Source organism: Rhineura floridana, chromosome 10 (assembly GCF_030035675.1).
Source record: "Rhineura floridana isolate rRhiFlo1 chromosome 10, rRhiFlo1.hap2, whole genome shotgun sequence".
In the NCBI taxonomy this organism is placed as follows: domain Eukaryota; kingdom Metazoa; phylum Chordata; class Lepidosauria; order Squamata; family Rhineuridae; genus Rhineura; species Rhineura floridana.
In genome coordinates, this window is record NC_084489.1 from 87,612,063 (window position 1) to 87,640,059 (window position 27,997).

At 42.8% G+C, this 27,997-nt stretch overlaps 2 protein-coding genes and 1 pseudogene across 17 annotated transcripts in view; 2 read left to right on the forward strand and 1 right to left on the reverse strand.

Moving 5' to 3' along the window:
- SETD2 (SET domain containing 2, histone lysine methyltransferase) overlaps positions 1 to 25,196 on the reverse strand; it is an 86,400-nt gene extending 61,204 nt beyond the window's left edge. The window contains exons 1-4 of one of the 4 annotated variants that reach the window (XM_061586604.1): positions 24,477 to 25,193; positions 23,820 to 24,370; positions 19,139 to 19,285; positions 351 to 366 (exon numbers count right to left, since the gene is read on the reverse strand). In XM_061586604.1, coding sequence (XP_061442588.1) covers positions 351 to 366; positions 19,139 to 19,285; positions 23,820 to 23,857 — 201 coding nt within the window. In that variant the 5' untranslated portion in view covers positions 23,858 to 24,370; positions 24,477 to 25,193. Of the gene's footprint in view, positions 1 to 350; positions 367 to 19,138; positions 19,286 to 23,819 lie in introns of all 4 variants that reach the window. The other 3 variants (XM_061586603.1, XM_061586606.1, XM_061586605.1) reach the window with 3 other exon arrangements.
- On the forward strand, positions 3,787 to 3,905 carry LOC133365670 (5S ribosomal RNA; annotated as a pseudogene).
- Positions 24,612 to 27,997, forward strand: part of LOC133365151 (uncharacterized) — a 45,045-nt gene continuing 41,659 nt past the window's right edge. For 4 of the 13 annotated variants that reach the window (XR_009758115.1, XR_009758114.1, XM_061586614.1 and 1 more), the window contains exons 1-2: positions 25,062 to 25,130; positions 25,743 to 25,768. Coding sequence is in view for 1 of the 13 variants with exons in the window: in XM_061586625.1 (XP_061442609.1) it covers positions 25,045 to 25,130 (86 nt within the window). In the remaining 12 variants the exon portion in view is untranslated. Of the gene's footprint in view, positions 25,131 to 25,335; positions 25,411 to 25,742; positions 25,769 to 27,997 lie in introns of those variants that run through there. The other 9 variants (XM_061586615.1, XM_061586618.1, XM_061586617.1 and 6 more) reach the window with 6 other exon arrangements.

Sequence of the window (27,997 nt, forward strand, 5' to 3'; positions counted from 1 at the left end):
TTATTTACTCAAGCTTTCAGTAATTCTCAGTTTTCATCTGTAGTGACTGCTGCTAGTGTTTTAAGATTATTTAATGTTTATCCACTTATGACCTGTAGTTGGATTTATTGTTTTAGTGACTGGTTCAGCATACTGTGATATCCTTGAATAGAGGATGGGTTATAAATATATTAATAAAAAAATGAAACTCAACCTACAATGCCTGACATTTGGGATTTTTCAGACCTTTCTTCTCCTTTGCCTTCAAGCAACATGAAACAGAACAAGAACTTAAAATAGTTCAGCTATACCCATTATATTTAAGTCTTCTAAAAAAGACAAAGTAGAGATGTAAATTAGGCTATACTCACATCATTTTCTTCTTCTCTGTTGTAGTCCATCAACAAAGCATGCAAAAAACAAGACAGAGAAAGCATGAAAACTAATTGGAAACACAAAGGGTTTGCTTTTCGGGTAACATCCCTTTGTCTGTGCTGAACAGAAACTTGGCTACAGAGAAGGTCTCACAGCAGTAAACTGGATTGTTCATAAAATAATGACATCACTGTTAGATCCTAAAAGGACTAATTCTTCAAGCCCCATTACATTTAGTCAACAAACGGATGCTCTGGCATTTCATTCCTGTGTCTAACATCTTGTTAAAGCAAAACTGGAGAAATCTTAACCTGTCTGCTTTCAAAAAGAATGTAGCATGTCAAGGTCCCAGCAGCGCAGTACGTTTCTCTACCTCAAAGATATGTTTTACGTGTCATAATCCTTCCTGTGTTACAATTCAATGGGATTTTAGAAACAGGAATTGAGGCACAGGACAGCATATGCTAGCCACCTCCAAGGAGGAAGAGGTATTCGATTTTGGAGAGAAATCATTTTCCAGGATTTTCACATTCAACATACATTTATAGGGTAAACCTTGTTAAAGCAAATTAAGCTTGCACTTTTCAGTATTTTTCCTTCATATCCTCCCCCATGCATCTCCCAATGCATTCCATACGATTCAGCTTCTACTTTTACTAACTAATTAAGATGGAGAAATTATAATTCAAGCATGAAATTGTGAAAAAAGTATAAAAAGAACAGAAAATCCATATAAAGGTGTTTTATTTCCTTTAGGTTTTTGGTAGGCACCTTCTTCCTATGCCAAGAAGGTCAGATACATTCTTTTGTGACCTTTATAGGAATATGACCTCTCATCATATTCATCACTAATTAATTCATCACATTCTAACACTTGCAGCTTAGCTGTAAAGTACATGATTTGAATGCAGGTCTCTTGTTCAAGCCTTGGAATCTTCAGAGAGGGCTGGGGAAACTCCTACAAGACAGACACTATATAAAACAAGTTCAATATTCTATTTACTACATTCGTATCTCACTCTTCCTCCAAATGCACAGTTAAATCCTGGTCCAATTTACCAGACTTTGGATGTATTTGTCTTCCACTGCACTGAGTGAATTACCTACTTCTGAATAAGACTACAGAACTTGTGCCATTTTTACATGTCAACCCACATGGGGTGCCCTGAGACAGATACTCTAAGGCATAAAGCAGTTAAGTAGCTATCCATCTCTAGCTTAACCACAATGGTTCTTGGAATGTTACCACAAACACCACAATAACACACATACTAATATATGCACAGTTTTTATATATGCAATTGTTTTAAATTGTTTTATGTATGGAGCCGTTTTTAATTGTTCTTACACTTTTCTTTTTTTATGGATTTATTTGTTTTGTAATTGTATATATTATTGTTGTAACCCACCCTAGGACCTTATGGTAAGGGGAAGGGAAGCAATCTAATAAATAATGTGATATCATATAATTTGCTCTAGGCCACAACCTCTATACTCAGGGAGCTAGTTTTTTGGTTTTTAAAAAAATGACGTGATTAAGGGCTATTTTTGCATGCCTGTCGAAAACAGTTTTCAGTTGTGGAATTATCTTGGAAAATGCAGATTCTATGTGGCACCTATGCAAAAATAGCATTTTTGTTGTTTTATGTATTTAAACCTTTCCATGTCATATTAGAACGTGTATGTGTTATTTCTACAGTTTTTAAAGTCAGGGAATACATAGGTGAATATAAAAAATGTTTTTTATATTTAATTTTCAAGTACGTTTCCATTTCAGGCATGCTAGTTGAGGTTATAACTCTTTACAAGTGGAGGAAATAATGCTGTAGACACCAACACCATACAGGGAACTGGCTCTGGGGATTATAGTGGGAAACCTGTCGGAGTAGCGGTTCCCAAACTTTTCCCCCCATGGACCACTTGAAAATTGCTGACGGTCTTGGTGGGTCACTTAATGATCTTCTGCCTGTTGTAGCAATTGCTGTGCTAGATGCTGTATGATCTTAAACTGCATGCTTATTGTTTCTTTTATTTCTTACATTGTATTACAAAATTCTATGGAATTCAAATACAATAAAATACAATATTGGAAGTAAAAGAAGCAATAAAAATACAATTAAAAATATGAATATTTAATGTGGACATGCTGCGGACCACCTGAACGAAGCTCACGGACCAGTTTGGGAATCTCTGACTTACAGACTGGTCATTATACATATTGGGCCAATATCCACAAATCAGTGATTTGTGCAACTCTGAAAACTCCACTAACTAGGCATAGCCATCTCAGAGACTTTAAAACTATTGATGCACTATTTATAGATACTGATCTGCTAAACTTTTAAAAGGAAAAATAGTTTCCTCAAAGGAAACAAAGTGGTGCAACAATGTGCATTGTAGTATAACTCTACTTAGTTGGGATGTGAAATAGAGTTCCTGTAAACAGATTTTCATTCATTTTATACTGAGATTTTGGTAAGGCACTAGGAGGGTCAAAACCTCACAGGCAAGTTAAAAATACAAGGGGATGTTTTACTCAGGAGCTTTTGCACAGGAGGGTCAAAGGTTCATCCTAGGAACTTGACAAGTAAAGGGACACAGAAATTGAACCAAGACTCCCCTTGATTAGCAAAAAGCTGGAAGAGGAAGTGAAAATATTATATATAAGATATATATAGAAAATATGCCATTAGTTGAAAGAATGCAAGAAGCAGAAAGATGCAGACTGGAAGAGTTATAGAGTAGGAGTTGAAGAACTGCAAGAGAGAAAGGATGCTGAAATGCTTTCAGAGAACTAAAAGGGTTAGAGCGTACAGCTAATCACTGAAGCAGAAAGGAGCCAGAAGACGACCACAAAGGAACCCAGAAGCTGAATGGAAGACTGCAAATTGATAATCACTGACTTGGTTAGGAAAACAGTCTAGAATAAGTATAGCTGGATGCATTTATCTCTATTGTTTTTATTTGCTCTTATGGGTGACCATTTAAACTGTAAAAGAAGCATTTTTCTAAAATTGTTTTCTCAAAAACGGCTTTAACTTATTCCCTTACACCCACCACCACAAAAAACCAAAACAAAAAAACACTTTGAGTAAAAGCATACTTTGTTTTGGAAAAGTTGGTCTGCGGCCTTGTAATTCACCCCACACCTAAGTGTCATACCACTATGCCCAGCGTAGGAAATAGACTGGATCAGTTAAAGTCCAGAAGGTTAAAGGGCTGGTTAGTGGAGACAACCAGATTAGGGCAACAGTGAAGTAAAAAAGAAGGAGGAGCTGGTTTGCTTGCCTGCCTTCCATCTCATCATGCAGGCTATGGTCCATCCGCCACAAGCCCATTAAAACAATAATCAACTCTGACAAACTGTCATGAGTTGTTAGTCTAATCCAGGGATGGAGAAACATTTTGGCTCTGGAAGCCAGATCTTTACCTGGCTCTATCCATACTACCCTGAACATGCCCGATCTTGTCTGATCTTGGAAGCTAAGCAGGGTCAGGCCTGGTTAGCACTTGGATGGGAGACTGCCTGGGAGTACCAGGTGCCGTAGGCTTAGAGGAAAGCAATGGTAAACCACCACCTCTGCACACCTCTTACCATGAAAACCCTATGAATATATCCAAAAAAGATTCATAGGTTCGTCGTAATCGAAGGCATGTAACAACAACAAATCCTGCAGGCCAACTATGACAGGTGGGCAGGGCAATATAACTTGATCACATGATGTCACTATGACAGCACATGATTGACAGGTGGGTTGTCCTGACCACCTGTCAGAATCCCTTGTGCGGGCAAAGCTTGCCCCACAATCACAGCTTGAAGGGTGGGGTAAGGCTTGGAAAGCTCACCCTGAACTGATACCTTCAACACCCAAAAAGGATCAGTCCAGGGCATGCTTTCCAAAGCAAGATGACCCAGTTTTTTTTCTTCATCGCTGTGCAACAGAGAAGTCTGTGCTAGAGCCAATGCCTGCTTCCAGACATCAGCTTTGGCAGGCACAGCTCCATTGTGCAGCAATGAAGAAACAGGTGCTCGTTTCGCAGCTCTCTTTGAAGCAATCTCCTCCCTGCCTTTAAAGATCGCTGGAGCAATCTTTAAAGGAGGGGGACTGCTTCAACTAGCACTTGCTTTAAGACAGCCTCCACACAAAGTCTCTCTTAAAGCATTTTGCAGTTCTCCTTGAAGCTGCAATCTTTGGGGGGGAAGACTGCTTCAATCAGCACTTGCTTGGATTGCTCTCTCTTCACATCAGCTGTTGTGTGTGTGTGTGTCATCCTGCTTAACGCTGAGTTTGACTGTGCAAGAGAGCTCCCTGGAAGGGGCTTTGTTTCCTGCTGGGAACAGGACCATGCAGACAAGGTGGGATTAAACCCTGTCCTCCCACCCATCAGCTGATGTCACAAGTGACATCAGCTGGTGGGCGTGGTTTGGGGAAAACGGTCTCACAGGCCAAATTGGGGAACTATGCTTGGCCTCGAGGCCCAAGGTTCCCTAGCACTGGTCTAATCCATGAATAATTGTCTTCTCCACAGAAAAAAATTACAGTATTGTTACACCTTCTGGTAAAAACAACAACATCCGAGAGCATGCAACTGAACAACAAAATGGCAAACCTCCATTTCTGGAGACTTGAAAGCACTGGAAAAAAAACATGTGAATGGCTGGTTGGGCTTTACAAGCCCAGAGCAAGTAATTCAGCCACAAAAGGCCAGCAGCTTGCACATATGTGAAGGGGGACAATTTCCAAGGGGCAAAAATATTAGGGAAATGCACCTGCTCAGCTCAGCTTTCATCTCAGCACTAAAAAAATGACACGCCCAGTATTCAAATGGGGGGCGGGGGGGGTTACGCAATTGCTGGGAAGCAACAGTAAAAACCCACAGAGTTGTATACAGGATGAAAGAATTCTCACTTCTCCCACAGGTGGTGGCCTATAACACGTGATGGAGGCATGATGAGGTGAGTATGCGGAGACGTTTACTATGGAGATGCACTCTGAGTTGCAAAAATAGAGGAAATGACTGAGCATTTAATGGGCAATCTGAGAATGGTTGTCAATTTAAATATGCACCAACAGAACATCATTAGCTGTTGTGAGTAGATTCTGTATAGAACATGCACTGAAAATGATAGCATTATCATTTCTCAACCAGCTCTCACAGTATCAGAGCTTCATGGTTTGTTTTGTTTTGCAAACTGTAAGCCAGTTGAAAGCACATAGAGATCCAAGACCAGCAATGAACCTGCTTCACTAATGTACTTGGGGTTTCAAATATATGGAAAAATATGAAAGAAATATTATAAGGAGTTTACACAACCTTGGCTTGTCAATCTCATTTATTGTGAGTTCGAAAATTTATCTATCAATCTGCAAACCTTTCAGTTTGAAATAGTAAAAATGTTTGCCCAGAGATGTTTTGCAAGCAAATTCTACCAGTCACAAGGTGTAACAATACTAACCACAATTCAAGCAGAACATATGAAGATTCCTTTGATGGCACTAGTATATCTTATTCCAGCAACACCAAAATTTTCTAGACCAGGTATCATAGATGCCTTACAACTGAAAAGACATCACAGAAATATCTTGCCAATGATTTTATTTTTGTCTGTGACAAATGAGTCACCTGGACTATTAAGGGGGCATGCAAGTGAACAAAGGGGTGCTGGAACTAGGAGGCAAGTATTTCTAGACTGTGTTATTCCAGAGAACCTGCAGGATTTTAAGAGGCACTCCTCAAAAACCAGCTATTTTTACTTTTCTGGAACCTTTGCTATATAAAATATAACACATGTTCAGGTGCGTTATATTTTATGGATGATTATGTCCACAGGAGCAAGAATGCACCAGCTTCACTGGCTGTGGCCTGCACAGGGCTCCAAAGCAGCAGACAGCAGAACAATTCTTCACCTGACAAGAAATGGCAGAAAACATTTTGCAAAAATATTGAAGTATGTACAATGGATACTCCAGTACTTTTCCTATCAATTCCCTGTCCATTTCCTTATGCACCTTACCAGAGGGGGCACTGAATAATGCGGAATTGCCACAGAAAAGGCCCAGTTATGGGTCAAGGCCAACCAGGCAGCCCCCGGTGGCGGTGGCACCAAGGCCTCACCTGCCGATCTTAGGGTCCAAGATGGTTGATACTAGGGAAGGTGCTTTTTTAGGTATATAGGTCCCAAGCCATTTAGGGTTTTATATGCTAGCACTAACATTTTGAATTCAGTCCAATATCACACTGACAGCCAGTGCAGACCTCTCAAGATCTGTGATGCATGATCCCGGAAGTATTGTAAGTATATTGGCAATCAATAACTAGTCTAAATATCCTGGATTTAGACAATTACCTACCAGAAGGGTTGTCAAACTAAAATTCCTATATGGAATTTTAATGAAGGCTAGTGAAGAACATTTCACAACTACAAAAAGTATCATGCCATGGACTTGTGGGAAAAAGAAGATCCCTGTTTTCCTGCCAGTCACTGACCACCTGAGTTCTCTTTAACACATTTTTTTCACTGGGAAGTCACGGTGAAGACAGCCCACATTAGACAACATTATAGAATCCCCACCAGAACAGGCATTATCCCTTTCCATGATATTAAGGCAACCCAAGAGCTGTTCACCATCATAAATGAGAGATTACAAAACTCTTTCCATAATTAAATTCAGCTTTTAAATTATCATTGCTGTCACTCAGCTTCTGATAGATATAGCTATTAGTTGGTGGTGGGGAGTTCTGTTTTTAAAAAAGGCAAAATGACTTCCAACTTTTATCATGTTTAGATAATTACTTGCTAATGTGCCCAAAGATAAAATTACCGCTATTTTCCAGGATTAAGTGAAATAAATGGCATGCTGATTTACTATGAGCAATTATGCTGCTGGCAATGTAGTGCCACTGTCCCCAAAAGCATGCCCTCGTGTTTTTGGTTTGTTTTTTAAGAATAACGTTCTCCTTTCTTATCCTACAAAAAGCAGGAAGATCAACAGAACTGCAGGGGAAGAGGTTAAAAAGTATACCTTTCTTAACAGTACCCAACTCATCATTTGCACAATTTACTGGTGTACACAATTGCTACCAAATGACCATATGCATAAGCCCTGATAAGCATTACATCTGAATACCTGAACCAGCCTTCCCTAAAAATATAGACCCCAGGTGCTTTGGGCTATATGTCCCATCGGCTGTGCTGGCTTGGGTTGATGGGAGTTGTAGTCTAAAACATCCAGAGAGCACCAAGTTGGGGAAAGGTGACCTAAACCATGGTTTAAAATTGCCACAAACTAGGATCTGAAAAGGCATGGCCTTAAATGGGTTTGCAAATCATGTTCTCGTTGACCATGGCTTGTGACTCTGTCTGCAGCAAGCATCAGGATCCAAGAGGCAGGCACATCACCTTTCCCTTCCCCCACAGCTACTATGATGTCCTTTGCCACAACAGCACATCTTCATACCTTTGCCTCATTCTGTCCTCTGAGCTCTGGTCAAAATACCTAAGTTGTCTGAAAGCTCAAATATCTGAAACCAAAGAAGTTATTTGGGTAATCTAAAAGACCCGCATCCTTCCCTACAGACCCTCTCAGATGTTAAGATCAGCAGAGGGGGCCCTCTTGGTAATTCCACCACCCTCAGAAGCTTGCGGGTGCTAGTACCTGGGAGAGGACCTTCTCTGTGGCAGCCCCTAAGTTGTGGAACTTCCTCCTCGCAGAGGTATGCCTGGCACCTTCACAGTACAGCTTTCATTGTATGTTAAGACACCCCTTTACTGTGGCCTTCAACCCTTGAGATGTATTTTTTTTTAGGACCAACCCTACTCTTATAATTGTTTTAAACTGCTTTTAATCATCTATTTCATATTGTGGTGACCCACCTTGGGACCTTAGGGTGCAGGGTAGGTAATCAAATAAATAAATAATCTATTTGGAATGCAGCATTTGAGTAATGGCAGGGCAGGAGGAGGGAACTCAGAGAGATTGATAGCAAGTATACAGCTCTTTTACCCTGACACAGTGGTACTTCCAAGTCAAAGAATTTCTGTCATGCTAGTATATGGTGAATTTGTGGCGGGGGCAACATGCAACACCAGAAATGGTTGACATCAAAACATGCCATATTAGCTGAAACATCTGAAGTTACCACTTTAAGGCCACCCAATCCCATGATGTAACTCACTCATTCTGGTGTGCTCTCGCCATGCTGTGAACATGTTCAGAGAAAATACACTGTGAATAAGAGATACTTAGGGCAAAACAGGTCCACCTATAGCCATTATGCCTTGTCTGTGAATTGACCTGGGGCATTGAGCAATCTACTTTTGGAAACAGAATGCTGGATGGGTGGATCTTTAGTCTGCTCCAGCCAGAGAATTTTTACATTCTTACAAATTCCTTACTCATTGAATAAGTGGGCTAGTCCATGCTGCTTAACTGCTCAAAACAATATGTGAACACACTCAAAGGATATGACAGCTCAGATGTGAAAATTTATTTCATTATAGGGTGGTAGGTAAAAATCAGAGATAAAGGTGTAAGAAAACAAGAAGCGTTGAAGAGAAAATTAGTTTGGTGGTGATAGTGTGTGAAACAAAATGGGGTGACACAGGATTGTTAGTCAACCTGCTCTAAGAAGATACAGGCAGCAGGCATCCCATTCGGGCATCTGGCTGCCCACTGAGAGAACAGGATGCTGGACTAGATGGGTCACTGGCCCGATTCAGCAGGTTCTTCTTAAGTTATTATATTTGCCCCAAAGTGAATGCATCCAGGCATATAAAGCCTACCCCTCCTACAATTTGTAGTTTGGGGAGCATCCCATAGAAAGATTTAAAGTCAACAGCCACTAGCACAAGGGGATGACAGCACTTAAAAGGTTCTCAAGACTCTGGGAGACACCAGATCTGTGCTTTACACAGCCATGCAATCAACTTATATTCCTCTTTATAATCAAAGCCAGATCATATATACATATATTTATAACAAGTTGAAACCTGGAGTATTCCTCTGTCCATTCGAAAATTATTTACACAAGCTTTACAGATACACACACTTAGTTCAACAATGGTTCAATCGTCTCTGTCTATCCATCATCCTCTGAATAAACACCACCTTTGGGAAGGAATGCTACCACTTCATGTTGCCTTCAGGATTATACTCTTGGCTGTACGACTCCTTACTTCAAACAAAGAACCATCCCAGCAGCCAGCAACTATTTGATACCACTTGTGGTTTCAGCTGGATAAAAGGTTTGTTTATACAGCATTGTAGGTTAAGCACAATTTAGCTTTCTCGTTCTTTGTCAGCTCTGGATATCAAGCAGTTGCAACAATATTTTGGCTGAAAGAAAGCACCAACTCAGGTTCCTAACAGTTCTCACTAGGAGAGCCCTGGGTTTCAAAACCGCTTGTGTACACAATTCTTAGAAAAGGGACAAAGAAAGTTTTCTGGTGTGGCAGTTGGAGAGTGATGTGTATGCCATTTACGTTTGTGTGCCCATCCTCTGAGGTGTGTGCGCATGCACATGTAGACTCTGCTGTTCATATACCTGCCATATTTATGTGGAACACACAAACATATAAATGTGTCGTGTACCAAGTCAAACCACTGGTCCACCTAGCCCGATACAGTCTACTCCAACTAGTAGTAGCTCTCTAAGGTTTCAGGCAGAGAGGTTTTTCCCCACCCTACTGAGAGCCTTTAACTAGGGATTGAACCTGGGACCTTCTGCATGAGAAGCCCTGCCACTGAGATAGAGTCCATTCCCATTCATACTGGCCTCAGACAGATCCATGGCCCCCATCACCTTCTCAAATTCAGGAGGCCTGCTAGAGGGGCTAATCCGCAGCAGCAACCATTTCTGCATGGAACATCTATTGATGCTTGGGTGTTAGGCTGCATCACACAATAAAAGCACATGGTTTTCCCCAAAGAATCCTGGGGGCTGTTAACGGTGCTGGGAATTGCAGCTCTCCGAGGGGTAAACTAGTTTCCAGGATTTGGGGCGGGAAGCCATATGCTATAAATGTGCTATAAAAGTTATGGTGTGGAAATTACCTTATTTTTCCTTTCATCATTATCATCACACATGAACTAACCTATGGGCTCATGCAGTGCAGCTTAGGGAGAGCATGAAGAAGGCAGCTGCTCTGTCACTCACAGAAATTGACCAACCAGAATTGGAAGCAGGAGCTTTGTACAAGTACACTGCTCTCAATGAGGGTGGAGGAGAAGGAGCAGAAGACAGACAGCAGAAGAGGATGATGATGAAGGGCTAGAAGCTAACTGTTAAATTACACCACAGCCTAAAGCTAATCCCAGGGATAAGAGCTGCTTGGCAGGTCTATTATGCCATCCTTAATGTTGCCATCTCCAACTCTGAAGGGATCTACTTGTGAGACATTCCCAGATATGAGGGCCCTATAGGTCTCAGTAGCCATGGGAATTTCCCACAGCCCCTCCTGGCTAGAATAAAGGCCACCCTTTATTAATTGGGAGATGGGTGGTACTGCTAAGATCAGGTTCCAACAGGCAAGTCTTGGATGGAAATGGATGAAGGCTCAGGACAACATCATGGATGATCCAGCAAGATACAAAGGTCTAGCCAATTCCATGTAAACTTATAGAGGCTGCCTGGTTAAGTCAAGGCCCTAATGGGAAAGCTGGGAGCAGGCTGAACACAAGAGACAGGGATCCAAGGGTGCCAGTAACAAAGGAAGCAGAAATTGCAGGTCAATCTAACAGCAACCTGTGGCTTAAGTGAGGCATGACAACTGCTGTGGAACTAAATGCAAGTAGTCCACTCTTCTACTTGGCTTCTTGCCTTGATCAGAGATAGCCAGCAAGGTCTAAGCAACCACTTATGGGTGAGGACCAGCTTCTGTCCTGCAAGTAAACACAGGAATTTCCAAGTGGCAGCCCAGGAGGAACAGAAAGACTCCAGGTAGCAAAATTTCTATTTCATGCACAACCAACCTTGGCAAAGCTTGGAGACTAACAACAGCATCCAGCCACCCCTTTTCCCAGCAGTCCAACACTATTCTCCACAGATGTAGATATATTGTTAAAACTATTCACAAATGAGAAAATTTGAACTACTGTGGTGAAAGTCATCATATGCCATGCTGTTGCCATAGCAGTAGGCACTGCCAGACGAACTGTTTGTCTTCTAGTTACACTATAGAAAGCTCAACAGTTTTTTCTTGCCTTAAGAGCCTTCCTTGTGATGAGATCAGATGGACCATCTAAATCAGGTATGAGGACCTTTTGCCCTGCAGTTGTTGCTGAACTGCAACTCCCATCAGCCCCGACAAGAATAGCCAATGGCAGGGGATAATGAAAGTTGTAGTTCAGCAACATGTGAAGGGCCAAATGTTTCCCACACTTGACCTGATCTAAATGGACTACATATATATCCCCAGTCACGTAATATTTGTCATTTATGAAACACCTCAACAGCTAGGCATCTCCAGATCCTCCGATTCCCCTCATGCCTTTCAGAGAACTCTACACAGTGCCATCCCTGTCACTTCACTTCCAGCCTCAAAAACCACTGCTTCCCTCTCTTTCACTGGCAATATTCTTCATCCATGCAACAAACACAACCAGCTCTAAACTACTTATCAGTCACTGGCTGTCTTATGGCTCAATTCTGAATGTCATCAAATGTTTCCAATGAACCTTCTACACATCAACAGAGAGCCCAGGAAGCGTACCTCACAGGCAAGTTATACAAGAATCATCAACGTACGTTCCACTTTGCAAACAAAACAAAGAGATAGATCCATGCTGCTAGCTTATACTGTAAGTTTCAATGTTGTTGTCGTTATGTGCCTTCAAGTCGATTACAACTTATGGCAACCCTATGAATCAGTGACCTCCAAGAGCATCTGTCGTGAACCACCCTGTTCAGATCTTGTAAGTTCAGGTTTGTGGCTTCCTTGATGGAATCAATCCATTTCGTTTGGCTTTCCTCTTTTTCTACTCCCTTCTGTTTTTCCCAGCATGATTGTCTTTTCTAGTGAATCATGTCTTCACATGATGTGTCCAAATAATGATAACCCCAGTTTCATCATTTTAAGCTTCTAGTGACAGTTCTGGTTTAATTTGTTCTAACACCCAATTATTTGTCTTTTTCGCGGTCCATGGTATGCGCAAAGGTCTCCTCCAACACCACATTTCAAAGGAGTAGATTTTTCTCTTATCTGCTTTTTTCACTGTCCAGCTTTCACATCCATAGAGATAGGGAATACCATGGTCTGAATGATCCTGACTTTAGTGTTCAGGGATACAAACAAGTGATACAAGTTTCAATAGTGGAGTAAATGTCTATTTGTTCATTCTGCATAAACTTGATCACTTGGCATGCTGTGTTTCTGAATCTCTCGTTTGCGTTTCTACATATTTTGAGAAGGGGCATGCATGGCCCTTTTGATTCTCTCAGAGCTGGACCAAAGGGGTGGCTGGATGCTGTTGCTAGTCTCCAAGTTTTGCCAAGGATGTCTGGGCATAAGATAGACACTTTGTTACTTGGAGCCTTTTTGTTCCTCCTGGGCTGCCACTTGGAAACCAGTATGGCCCTGGTACAGGATTCATTCCACTGGAGCCAAGCTTCTCATCCACCAGACTAAGGGTTGTATCCAACTAAGTTCTACTCTGAGTAGGACTAACATTAGAACTAACCTAGGACTGTTCCTGGAGTGCCCCTGCAATTATGGAACAAATTCCCCAACAATGTTCCCCTATTTTATTTGGCTTCCTTCTGAAGCAAGTGCAAAAAAAGTATACAACTAGGCTTTTAACATTTTCTTTTTTTAAAAACTGGGGGTACTTTCCTACTGTTGCTTCACTTAATTTAGTCTTTGTTTTAAATTTTTAAAATCTGTTTTCATTTCCTTTGGCTAACTGCTCTGTGAACCTTTGTTGAAAAGCAATAGAGAAATATTATTAATAAATGATGATTAATAAAATCAAAGGCCTTGAAGGGGGATGATAACTATATAAAGTGCAGATGTTCCACTTCATGAATGTTGGAGGCTTTTTGCTTTCAGGAGGACATTTACAAGATGAGGTTTTCAAATGTCTTAACCAGCATGAGGAATAAACTTGCTTAGTAAAAAAAACATATGGCCCGACAGAGTTATTCGAAACTTTGTATGTCCAGAATCACAAGACGACAGCTTCCAAGATGACTTTTTTTTCCTACTTGCATTCTGAAAACATGGGGGGGGGACGGGACAGAAAACCGCAACAGGCAAAGCCTTTGAAATGTGAGAATGTTTCAGCTACAGACTGTAAACTAAAACTGGCTACCTGAAAGCATTCAGAGGTTGTTAACCCAGGAGTACTTATTTTTATTTATTATTAAATTTATATCCCAACCTTCCTCCCAAAGGACATGCAGGGTGGCAAGCAATAGTGACAAAACACTAAAAACAATCTTTAAAAAAACCTTAAACTTTCTAACAGTTCTCCTGGGCCAAGATAGGTTGCCAAGCTTCAGAGGGGGCCTCCTGAGCACAGAAAGGTCAGACAACTATGTCTCTAGGCAGGCATAAAAAGCAAGATTGACTTTTACAGTACTACACTGCATCTGCGATGGTTGCTGTGGATACAACAAACAAAATACTCTGGTGATGAAACGGCACCAGAGAACCAAAAACGTACACACACACAAAAACCCACAGAAGAGGCTGTACTTTTTGCATGCAAATAAGTGTAACAAAAGATAGAAAAAAGTGGGACACAGACATCACACTGCATTAAAGGCATTAAGGGATTCTGAGCATCGTGATACTAAAAAAGGCTTCACTTGCAATACTTCCTGATTTAACAACTGAAAAGTGCTCTTAGTTCTGTGGGTTGTTATTTGATCAAAATACGCAGTTTATGCCTTCTTCAGCCGTCTATGGAGTGACTTAACGGAGGTGAGACACTGTAAGCATTATAAACCAGTGGTCCAGGCTCTATGCTACCTTCCCATCACCAAGGACAAAATACCAAGCGTTGTTTTTTATCTACAACAGGTGTCGGGTACCTTTGGCCCTCCAGATGTTGTTGAAATGCAAATGCCCACATCATCCCAGGCCATTGGCCATGTTTGCTAGGGCTGATAGTGTACTCCCACAACATCTGGAGGGCCAAAGGTTCTCCACTCTTGACCTACAGCATGGCTCAGGCCCTGCCTTACTGTCCCATTAAGACTTACTAAGAGCATTTCAGGCAGCATATTTCAAGTATACCATTTAAGTACTAAGCTTAAGCAAAGGCTTAAGAGGCTGCATTCTTGGTGGTTGCTTCCCAGCTCTGAATTTACTTCTTGAAGTTCACTAAAGTCACAGCATCTTGCAGAAAATATATTACAGACTTTCCTGTTTGGACCAGCAGTTAGTAGGAATGCTCAATACATTTTTAGACACATATTTTTATAGGTATATTTTAGCAGCTACATTTTCATGGCCTAATATATTTATTAACGTGGCCATGTTTTGGGCTGCAATGTTCTGTATTAATACAGATGACTATCTACCTGGAGATCTGGGAGATGAAGAATGTGACACGCCAGAAAAGGAATTGGAAATATACACACCCATCTTCATTTTATGCAAAAAGAAAAATAAATTGTTCAAAAGAAAGACCTATCTCTAATACAGATTCTGCCGCCGCCTCCACCACAAATCTGGTACATCATCGAAACCTCACAATATCCATGCACCCAGTTTATGCAAGGTACATTCTGAAGTATCTTCTTAGCTTAGCCGGGAAGGGCAGCATATTACCAAGCAAATGTGTTTGTGGTGTTTCCCCCCCCCCCAAAAAAAAAGATTACATGCCAACAGCTAAGCTTCCTGCCCTTCACTTTCATGCCCTCAGAGACAGTCATTAGTTTCTTTAATAAGGAAGTGATCATGAAGAGGTGCAGGTGTAAAACAAATCTTTCTTTTCCAGAGCCATTACTGTCTCCCTGATGCATTAGAACTATAAAATAATTGAGGAAGCTACTTTGCTCTGTTTGACTCTATCCACCCAACTATGTTTTGCAAGGAGCAAAACAGTCTGTTGAGGGCTAGAGTTACCAATAATCTGCTCCACAGGGAAGAAAGAAAAAGATATATCCACAGGAGATTTGGGAAACAACCCCCAAGCAACACACAATTGTCCAAGGGTTTCAGACTAGCCATAAATTGCTACAGTGGTAAAAAAAAATTGTGGCAGCTGTAGAGCTTCCATTTGGGAGTCCTTTGTTTTGGTACAAAAGATTTAAAGGACAAAGCTTTACTTGAACCACCTTATTTCCTTCTGTACTGCAACCAAGTTTTTACCCACTCACCTACCCCCAGTATCATTGTAAACTCTCCCACACCTAATTTGTCCATCAAATGCAGAATGTAAGCTCAGTGTGCAAGAATCGTGCCGCTTCCACACTCTCCACATCTCTTAGCCCAGTGGTGGTCAACATTTGTGGCACACACATCACAAGTCTAAAGTGGGAGACAGTGATGTTTGAGGATGGCTGTGCCACAGGTTGGTTACTCACATCTTAGCTTATTGCTACCATTAAATAAACCTTTCAGTTGTAATGGCTGCAACAGCAGCTTGAAAATCTGCTTGTCTGAGAGCAGAGAAGGAGAAATCGCAGCCCTCCAGATGTTGTTGGGCTATAACTTCCATCATCCCTGACTGACCATGCTGGCTGGGGCTGACAGCACTCGGGAATCCACAGGTTTCCCACTCAGCTTCCTAATTCTACAAGGCTCGATTTAGCTGTTTCCCCATTGAATTGTGGCACACTTTCTGCCCCCCCCCCAAAAAAGCCAAGCATTTTCTGTGGAGGCCCTAAGTATGGGATTTCCTCTCCACAGGAGTGTGTCTGGCACCTTCATTATGCAGTTTGCAGACACACCTCTTTACCCTGGCTTTTGACACTTGAGATATATATTTTAGGACTGCCTTAATCTCTTGACTGTAAATTGATTTAAATTACTTTAAAATTGTATTTTTAAGCAGTGGTACCCTGCCCTGGGCCTTTGTGGTGAAGCATGGCTAATAATAATAATAATAATAATACTGAATGTAGTAAACTTATGCACATTCTACCCAACTAATACTACAAAAAGAACGCCACACTTTTCTTTTGAATTTTTTTCTGTTTGGGGCTGTGTTAAGATTTCTGATGGCATCACTATATAATTAAAATGCAATATGTTTTATCTGCTTACTGGCATTTCTCTTTACCCTACTGCTACTTTCTATTTTATCACATTGTATTTATGATTCTTTGTATTTTTCCATTCAAGCTACCTTGAGTGCTAACTTGCAGAAAATGTGATGTATAAGCTATCTAAAGAAAAGAGCACTCCAGAACTCTCCAGACTAATCTTACTTTTGCTGGGATGCTCAAATTGCCCTTGCATCTTCCTGCAGTAGATGAGTCTGATTAAACATCCAATTTTCCACACGGAAGCCCTTCAGATGGTAACCCCCCAGCAGTAAACCAGTAGCAGACTATTAGTCCAAATGCAGCCTGTGAAGGTAGGTTAGTGTTGAAAATGCAGCTAAATTATGAGCCGAGGCAGACTTCAGTAGCAAGTACAGTTAAAGTTTGATAATTAAAAAAAAGTTGAAAATAGTGAAGTGCAACAGGAACGAATTATTCAGATCAAACACAGGTTGCATACATTTCCTTATTGTGTATACTTAGGTTACTAAATTGTGTTTTTGTCAGGTATTGTAATGACAAAAGGAAAGAGTGACAGATCTATGGCACTGAGGATGAAGAGGTGCTTAAGAATAAGGGAAGACAGAACTATGATGAACCAAGTGTTGTTCATGGCCACTTAAAATTCAGCTGACTTTCCCTTGCCCTCTAGCTTTTGAGCCTTAAGAGATGCCCGTGTTATTTTGGAATTTAGCTCCACAGTGATGTGGTCATTCCTCATACCCAAAAATCACATAATGGGGATACATTCCAAAAATAGTATTATTTATTTTCTTTAAACAGGTATTTAAGTGCCTAACAGGTATTCAAAGCAAAGCATTTTAATTTGTTGCAGCCAAAGCCTACCTTGTCTGGTATCAGCAGTACCTCTAGCCTAGAAAAGCTCAACCTACCAATGCATCGCTCTTTAATAGCACAGAATTCTTCAGAGTTAATATGGATGTATCCCTTCATGCAATTCAAATTACTGTTTTGAACTCTCAACCAAGATAGTTAAAGCACAGTAAAGAAGCTGATTTTTTTCACACTGTTTCAAAGCATCTCATGTGTGCAGTAGATATTCAAACTCATTCTGAGAATTACAAATAGAAAACTACAATATATTCTGGATTAATAGACATGGAGTATGAGGATGGTGGACAAAAGCTGTCCATTTGAAGCTTCTGCAACAGAGATGCAAGATGCTATGATTTTATAGTACCAATACCCTTGTGCAGATTCCTAGACACCTTTGTTGAACAGGTTACTTTGGTGGCATTTCCCATTTCCCGATAACCTAGTAGTTTATAAAAAATAAATATAGAAAAAACCTTACCATAATTTGTTTTATCTATTTGAGGTTTGTTGCATCTTAACTGGATATTTCCCATAACCAAACTGAATGAACAAGCTTATTCTGATTCACTGTGGAACCCAATCAATTTAATGGTTTCAGCTATAGCACAATAACTGAAGCATTTCTCCTACTTCTACCTGTACACACAAATGATTTTAAGCAATATTGCTGATCTTGCCACTTCATAAAATACTGCATATCATGTGACTGAACATTTACCTCCTACCTCATCCATCTAGTTTAAAACTCACTTCTCTGCAGTAATCACATTAAGACAAAAATGCACAAAACACAGGACAATTGATTTGCCAGCTTCCAGTTAAGAGACCAAGTCAACTAGTCATTTCTGCTATTTTCCAAATTACTACTTTACACATACAATTTCAACAGCTGCACTTTTAGAATTCTACCTACTCATATCCATTAAACAAAGAAAATTAATGAGCGTTATGCTTTCTCTCCCATTCCAACAAAAATCCCAGAAAGCTGTCTCTAGCTTTTCTCTAGATAAGCTGTCAGTGTTTGCCCTATTTAAGGTACCATACTTGGAGGAAGCCATCTTCTCCAGCAAGCAGAAAATATTCGGCAGCCGTGATGGTTTGTTTTCAAACCACTCCATGCTCCCTCCCTATTTCAACAGCCAGCTATCCTTTCCAGCTGGTTCCAGGAATGCCACCATTGTAGCACATTTTAAACATTTTGTGGCACTCTAAGAGGCCAGAAGGAAGCTATTGTTGAACACAAAGTTCAGATGAGCTATTTAAATACAAGTCCAACTGAACTCTGATGAAGAATGCCTTTATAAAACACATTCTCTTCCACTCTCACTCCCCCTTTGCTTAAGAAGAGAGATCCAGTATTTGCTTTCACAAAGTGGTGGACATTGTTCAACTACAAAATATATGAACACAAAAAACACATGTAAGAGGCCAGCCACACTGTGAAATAATTTGGATTACATGTATTTAGAAGGCCTGACATATTTTTAGATATAACTAACATTTGAGAAAGTGCCACATTCTTACAAATATTTCTCATGAGTAGAAAGCCCAAAACATTACTGTGATTTGAATTAGAAAAATAGAAGCTGAATTCACATTTTAAAGTATTTCGTGCAACACTAATTTCAGAAATTGCATAAGACATGATTTTGTATACGTATTTGAAGATGATGATATTATAGTATTTTGCAAAAACAAAGGTTTACCCTATTGCCCTTGTCCAAAATTTTACCTTTCTACCTCTTCAGACCCATCCATATTCTGTGGAAAGATACACCAGTTGTCTGTCCCTTTCCACCTCAGAGGTGACTGCATTTCAGGGATGCTGGACGTATTAGGTTTATGATGTCCACTGGGATCCTTCGACATGAAAGATGTGCTATAAAAATAAAATAGTATTCAAGACAAACGGTTGCGGATTAGATGTACATCTGAGAGAAGGGGAGCAAAGAAGGAGTCTGAGCTACTTAACCACCTTCTCCAAAAGAAGTTAAGAACAGCAGTCCAATCCTGCTAATGATTACATATGTGCATTTAGTGAAAGTCACTGGCAAAAAGAAAAACATATCAGATATCAATAAAGTTAACCTCTGTAACTTCTCCTTCTATATACAAAGCATGGGCATGGTTCTCTCTAGCAGAAAGCCTCTCCTACCTTACAAAAGCCTGTATGCCTTATGTAGCAAGTCAAAATCCACTGTTGTTTACCACATAAAGGCTCAAGACAGTAGGAAATGCCCTTTAGCAAAATGGTGAGCACTGACCTCAGGCTCAACTCAAGATTACATCACAGGGATTGAAAAATGGAAACGGACTGCCTTCAAGTAGATCCCGATTTATGGCGACCCTACGGATAGGGTTTTCATGGTAAGCGGCATTCAGAAGGGGTTTACCATTGCCTCCCTCTGAGGCTAGTCCTCCCCAGCTGGCTAGGGCCTGCTCAGCTTGCCACAGCTGCACAAACCAGTCCCTGCCTTGTCTGCAACTGCCAGCTGGGGGGCAACTGGGCTCCTTGGGACTATGCAACTTGCCCACGGCTGCACAGGTGGCAGGGCACGTAACCCCTAAACCACTCCCTGTGGGGGTGATCTTTAGCTGGCTCTTGATGCCCAGGAGACACGAACTGGGATTTGAACGCACAGGCTCTGGACTCCCAGCCAGGCTCTCCTCCCCACTGGGCTATACCAGCTGCATCACAGGGATTAGCTGCCCCTTTAACTATTAAACTGCATTTCCAACAAGGACAGTTAAAAGAGTGGGTATGATTGGATTTTGCCCCTTCACTCTTTTTCAGTGCATGTTAATGAGTAAAATTAGTCATGGAGCGAGTGGCAGTTCAGTGTGTAAATGAACTGAATGTAAAATTATGCATATTGGAGCAAAAAATCTGAATTTCACATATACGCTCATGGGGTCTGAACTGGCAGTGACCGACCAGGAGAGAGACCTCGGGGTTGTAGTGGACAGCACGATGAAAATGTCGACCCAGTGTGCGGCAGCTGTGAAAAAGGCAAATTCCATGCTAGCGATAATTAGGAAAGGTATTGAAAATAAAACAGCCGATATCATAATGCCATTGTATAAATCTATGGTGCGGCTGCATTTGGAATACTGTGTACAGTTCTGGTCACCTCATCTCAAAAAGGATATTATAGAGTTGGAAAAGGTTCAGAAGAGGGCAACCAGAATGATCAAGGGGATGGAGTGACTCCCTTATGAGGAAAGGTTGCAGCATTTGGGGCTTTTTAGTTTAGAGAAAAGGTGGGTCAGAGGAGACATGATAGAAGTGTATAAAATTATGCATGGCATTGAGAAAGTGGATAGAGAAAAGTTCTTCTCCCTCTCTCATAATAATAATAATAATAATAATAAGCTGAATGTTGGAAGATTCAGGACAGACAAAGGGAAGTACTTCTTTACTCAGCGCATAGTTAAACTATGGAATTTGCTCCCACAAGATGCAGTAATGGCCACCAGCTTGGATGGCTTTAAAAGAAGATTAGACAAATTCATGGAGGACAGGGCTATCAATGGCTACTAGCCGTGATGGCTGTGCTGTGCCACCCTAGTCAGAGGCAGCATGCTACTGAAAACCAGTTGCCGGAAGCCTCAGGAGGGGAGAGTGTTCTTGCACTCGGGTCCTGCTTGCGGGCTTCCCCCAGGCACCTGGTTGGCCACTGTGAGAACAGGATGCTGGACTAGATGGGCCACTGGCCTGATCCAGCAGGCTCTTCTTATGTTCTTATCAATATATAATTTTCTCCCGTTTACCACTACCTCTATCCTACTCCTCACCTTCTACTAACAACGCTGTGTCATGTTTTACACTAGAAGCTCCTCAGGGCAGGGGCCTCTCTTTTGGGTGTTGTTTGGCTAAGCTGCTGTACTCTCTGGTGTAAAAAGAGCAGATGTTGACTACAGGCAACAGGGCCTTCACCATGGTGGCATCAAGTTGGCAAAACTCATTCCCTTGGAAACTATGGTTTTGGTGATTTACTCAACTGCTTGTCCTCTTTTGTGATTTAGTCTTTATTGTTTATCTATAATGGGGGTTTCTCTTTTTAATTTTTGTATGCCTCTTTGTAGACCCATTTCGGGATAGAAGATGCTAAAAATATACAGCAGTTATTCTAGGTTCTTGAACACAGAGTACAAGGGTGAGAACAAGTGAATTACAGCGCAACCCTGAGCTCATAGCATAACCCAGAGCGTGTTCAATGGGATTCACTCCCTAGGAAGGTTTGGATTTAAGCCTTTATAGTACAGGTAACTGCCCTTTTCTTCTCCTCTCATCTTCAGATGTTGCACACTGGCAGCTGTAGGGACACACCTGTCCTCTCAGTCTCGCACACTGGTTCATAACAGGTCAGAAACATTTTTTGTATTTGTTTCTCCAAACATACCTATCTGAGACTTAAAAGAAGCAAAAGTAGCCTCCTTGCCTGGTCTCCTAAAAGCAGTTCTTACTCACCCCAGGCGACCAACTGAGCAGCTTTGTACAAGTGGGCTCTATCTGTCTGCACCCCAGAAACGTTATTATGAATGAAACAGGGACTCCGACTCAGCCCTTTAGAATTATAGAATGGGCATGTGTGTGTTTAGACCTATGTCACCTTAAGGAGGATGCATCCTACTCCCAACAAGCATCGTTTCAAGAAGGGACCAAGAAGGCCAGCGCCTCCCTCCTGAAAGAACTGATGAAAATTGCCAGAATGGCTTCAAAGTCGCATAAGGAAAGCAGCTCTCAGAACAACAGTATCCCCTCATATGGTCTGGCCTTCCAGGCCACAAACAAGGCAACGCGTCTCCCTCAAAATCCTTTTAGCAAAGGGGCTGCCAGGGAAACAGCTCTCCCCCCCCCAATGTTGAAAGGATGGCATAAATAAGGCCATTTTCCTCCTCTTTCACACACACAAAAGCTTTGGCATGGGGCAACTGTCACCTCTCAAAATCAGAAGACTGGCAAGGCGACGGGAGGGAGGGGGAAATGGCACTTTTGCAGCCCCCCCAGCTGGCGCTTTGTGTGCGAGCGGTGGGGAGGCAAGGAATATCTATACCCTACAAGTGCCCTACTCTTGAGGTAAACTTAAGTGGGGGACATTTCGCCTCCCCTTAACTTCTTCTGAAAGCAAGAAAAACAGGCCCTTTCTCTCTATCCCATCATTTGCTTCTGTTAACAAAAAATGTCCCCCGCCCCCAAAGCAACCGCTGAGGAAAGGGAAAGTCTCCTAGATGCCTTGAGAAATGGCTGACAAGATAACTGCAGCCCGCCATGACCCTCGCTGAGGAGATGAGCCCTTACAGGCTTTTTTTTTGGGGGGGGGGAGAGATTAGGGTTCAAGTCCACCCTGTCCATTTTATTAGTTAGCTCCCCTCCTCCGAGGTACACCCCCCACCCTCCTAGAAAGAGCCCACCTTCTAGTATGAAGCGCCTCAGCGCTCCACCGACCCAACCGTCCCCGCCGCCGGCTCCCTTGGGCCGGCAGGGGTTGTCAGGAGAGGCCGGGGATGCACGGCCTAGCTCTGCTTCCACTTCCGTCAGGCCCGAGGAGAAAACCAGCAGCGAGCTATTCCCTCTCTCGTTCCCTTCCCCGAAAGGAGAGGAGATGGCCCGAGTGTTGTTATCCTGCTGCTCGAAGGGGATATTTTTGGGAGGCTGGGGGGGATTTTTTGAAGCGGCCTAGCCCTCCGTGGAAGGCCTGGGGTGGGGCAGACCCGCTCGCCCACTCCTCCCCACAAGAATGCATGGGGCTGGTGGAGGACGTTAGGGCCGTCCTTTACCTGATAGTCCTCCTTTGTATGAAGGGGCCCGAAATCCCACCATGTCTCCCCCCTGGAGAAGGGGGGAGACCGTTGTGGGGCGCCCCCCATGTTTTGGGGTGAACGCTACACAGCAAGAAACTTGTTGGCATTTAGGGGAGGAATGCTCCGAACGGGCCTCCCATAGAACATTATGTTATTTATATGTATATCACACAAGGGCAAAGGTTTATTTGGGTGGGGGGGGTGGAAACGATATCTATCAATCCCCTTCCCCAAACTGACCTCCTTGAAACAGGCCTCTACACTCGCCTTGGGAGGCTATGTTGCATGCAAGGCTGTCGAGATAGGGGAGAGAGGATAATGGGGGCCCTCCATCGGCCCCCTCCTTTAGCCCAACTTAATCCTGGGGTGAGAGACTTTGGGGTAACCCTCCCCACTCCCACCCCATAACTGGAGCTTTGTCACACGCCCACAAACACACACCAGGGTTGGTGAAGCCTCAACCCCTGCAGGGACATCTTGGAGATGGGGCGTTCTTGTTTGATGCAAGAGTTGGGGGGCAGGGAGACACCCCAAAAAGCCAGCCTGAAGCTGCTGGCGTTTATGGGGTGAGGCGGGAAGGGGGGAGAAGAGGAAGATGCCATACTTACTCAAGGGTGGGATGTTCTGGATCATAGAAGTCCCCCATCTCCGGCCTCTTCTTCACCAGAAGCAGCCCCCGCGAGGATCAGGACAAGCAGAGCCTCCTTCCCGCATAGAGGAGAGATTTAAGGGCTTGGGGGGAGGGGGGGAAGGTCACAAATCCCAAGCCAATAAAGCTTAAATTAAGAAGGAGAGGAAAAAACAGCCACCCAAACACCCCCACCCCCTCTTCCTGACCCCAAGGACGACCAACTCAGTGGGGCTGGATTCTTCCAGGCGCCTTCTTCATTGACATCCTCCTCGGGAGACCAAAAATAAAATAAAATCCAGCCAAAGGTAGTTTCTGCTGCTGAGGGATCTGATCCTACCCCCTCCGAAGAAGCCGCAAGGAAAGCTCCAAAAGCCCCTCTTGCAGCCGATCAGGCCATGGGGCTGCTATGCTCCTTCCGTCTCAGGGTAAAGAGAGGAGGGGGCGATGAATGATAAACCATCCAAAATCCTCGACTGGATGCAAATATTCCTCCGGCTTCCCAGGCACCCGGTGACGTTTTACTGCGCCCTTCCAAAATAATAACAATAATAACAGCGTCACAAACATATGCAGCCCCCCAAAAGGGGAAATGGGGGGAACAATTTTTTTGAAAAAGGAAAGCAGGTTTTCTTACTGCGGCGGCTGCTGCTGCTTTTCTTGCAACTGAAATAATCCACGCGGAGCAAAAGCACAGAGAGAGGGGGAAGGGGGGAAAGTTAGGCCCAAACAAACGGGAACCCTTCAAAATCCAGAAACGGTAAATCCTTAAGCGGCGGCGAGGATTGGGCCTCTCTTCCGCCCCCCACTTCTTTTCCTTGGCCGCCTTCCTCCTCTTCCACCCCCGGCTCCTTCTCTCCGGGCGTCCGTCCGATCCCCCTTGGGAAGATCCAGGCTCGGTTTCAAATGGACGACCCTCGCGGCGGCAGCGGCTGGTGATGGGGCGGGCGTCGTCTTGCAGAGGCAAGCAGTGTTATTTTTACGGAGTCTCACCCTCTTCCTTCCTTTTTTTCTGAATTTTTCTTCCAATTTTTCCTCTCTCCGGTTTTGCCCTTATCAGCGGCGGCGATTGCGCTCCGAGGAGGAGCAGCCGCCGCCACCTCCTCTTCTCCTTTTCCTCCTCCTCCTCCTCCCGAAGTCCCGAAACGTACAAACGGAAACTGTAACTCGTCGACTTCCTACGACCAAGCGAGAGTAACAGAAAAATGCGAAGGCACAACCCACCGAAGCGGCTGTTGCTGGGCTGCTCGCCTCCCCAGTGCAACTGCCGCCATCGCCGGCCGCCAAAGAGGTAGGGCGACTGTTACTGCTGCTTCCCCGAGGCTGATCTTTTCCTTCTGCTGTGTGACACAAAGCATCTAACACAATATACCTGATTTTATTTAATTCTTGGGGGCCTTGCGGACCACATACTTCCCTCTCCTCCTTTCCCTCTCACTTTCCTGCTCCTTTCCCTCTCGCTTTCAGAGTTACCTTAACATTGCAATCACGCTTACTAGAAAGCAAACCTCCAGTGAACTCAAGAGGACTCGTTTGGCACAAGGCTGCACTGTTAATTTTGCAGAAGTTTGGTACTTATTATTATTCTCCTTAGTTCTGGCCTGTTTAGTTTTAAGCTGTTAAATTAGGCGCCTGATTTACTTATTATAGGTTATGTTTGAACGGATTGCTGTGGATTTATTTTCTGTATTTATTGACATCATTTTGTTCTTTTTAAATTGTTTATTATTGTTCATTTGGTATGTTGTAGACCACTTTGGGGACAATTTTGTGGGAAAGTGGCATGTAAGTAAGCTGATGATAAGATTTATTTGGTAGTTTTGCATCCTGATCCCATTGCATGCTTATTCAGGAGTACTTACTCTGGTTTAACTGTTTTTAATATTTTCTTTTTAAATTGTAGCTAGCCCTAGGATCTCATGGTGAAGGGTGGGTAAAAAATCTTATTTATTTATTTATGTATTTATTTATAAGACTAGAACTGCAATCCAATACACACTTACCTAGGAGTAAGTCCCATTGAATCCAGTTGAGCTTACTTATTATTTATTTGATTTATATTTATTTATTTATTTATTTTTATTTATTTTAGTTATACCCTGCCCTTTCTCCCAGGGCGCTCAGGGCGGCAAACAAAAGCACTAAAACACTTTAGAACATCATAAAAACAGACTTCAAAATATATTAAAACACAGCAACCATTAAAACATATTAAAAGAAAACATCTTTAAACACATTTTTAAAAAAGCTTTAAAAACGTTAAAAAAAGGTTTTAAAAATATATTAAAAACCAATTCCAACACAGATGCAGACTGGGATAAGGTCTCTACTTAAAAGGCTTGTTGAAAGAGGAAGGTCTTCAGTAGGCACCAAAAAGGCAACAGAGATGGTGCCTGTCTAATATTTAAGGGTTGGGAATTCCAAAGGGTCGGCACTACTACACTAAAGGTCTGTTTCCTATGTTGTGTGGAACAGACCTTCTGATAAGATGGTATCTGCAGGAGGCCCTCTCATGCAGAGCGCAGTGATCGACTGGGAACATAAGGGATAAGACAGTCTTTCAGGTATCCTGGTCCCAAGCTGTATAGGGCTTTATACACCAAAACTAGAACCTTGAACTTAGCCTGGTAGCTAATAGGTAGCCAGTGCAATTCTTTCAGTAGCGGTTGGCAATAACCTGCTCCAGTGAGCAGTCTCGCTGCTGCATTTTGCACCAGCTGCAGCTTCTGGACCAACCTGAAGGGTTAGCCCCGCATAGAGCGTATTACAGTAAACTAGTCTGGAGGTTGCCAGTGCATGGACAACAGTGGTCAGGCTATCCCAATCCAGGAACGACCACAGCTGTCTTACCATCAGAAGCTGGTGAAAGGCACTCCTAGCCACAGAGGTCACCTGGGCCTCTAGTGACAAAGATGGATCCAGGAGCACCCCAAGACTATGAACCTGCTCTTTCAGCGGGAGTACGGCCCCATCCAAAGCTGGCAACTGACCAATTATCTGAACTCAAACCACCAACCCACAGCACCTCCATCTTACTAAGATTCAGAGTCAGTTTATTGGCCCTCACCCAGCCCACCACCGAGTCCAGGCAGCGGTCCATGGCTTGCATGGCCTCCTGATTCAGATGTTACAGAGAAATACAGCTGGGTATCATCAGTGTACTGCTGACACCTTGCCCCAAATCTGATGAGCACTCCCAAGGACTTCATATAGATGTTAAACAGCATGGGGGACAAGATGGTATCCTGTGGCACCCCACAGGACAACTGCCAAGGGGTTGAAATACAATTGCCCAATGCTATTATCTGAAAATGACCCTGGAGATAGGATCAGAACCACTGTAAAACAGTGCCTCCAATACCATCTCACCAAGTTGGCCCAGAGGGATACCATGGTCAATGGTATCAAAGCCACAGAGAGATCAAGTAAGAATAACAGGGTCACATTCCCCCTGTCCTTCTCCCAATAAAGGTCATCCATCTGGGCGACCAAGGCCGATTCAGTCCCATAACCAGGCCTGAACCCAGATAATCTGTTTTATCCAAGAGTACTTGCAATTGCTGCGCCACAACCCTCTTGATCACCTTCCCTGAGAAGAGGATATTTGTGACCGGGTGGTAGTAGTTGCATACCAATGGGTCCAGGATGGGCTTCTTCAGGAGTGTTCAAATCACCGCCACTTTCAGGGTGGCTGGAACCACTCCCTCCTGCAATGATGCATTGACCACACCCTGAATCCACTCGGTCAAACCTCCTGGGCAAGCTTTAATAATCCAAGAAGGGCAAGGGTCGAGAGGACATGTTGCTGGCTGCATCGTCACAAGCACCTTGTCTATGTCATCAGGCCGCATCAACTGAAACCATAGTAGACATGTATTGGATTGCTGTCCAAATGGTGCTCAATTAAAATTATAAATAAAACACAGATAAAATACACAGTCCAGTTAAAAACAAAAACAAATATACATAAAACCATCATTAAAAACAAAGATAAAATTGATAAAACTTTTTAAACAATTTATTTATCTATATCCATGTATGTGAGTAGGTTTGCCGACCCAGTTCTGGGAGACTTTTTCTCAAATCGGTGTTCCTAGGATTGCAGCTGGCTTGTTTTTGCCTTCACAGTTATCTTGTAGGAAAGGATGGTATCATGGC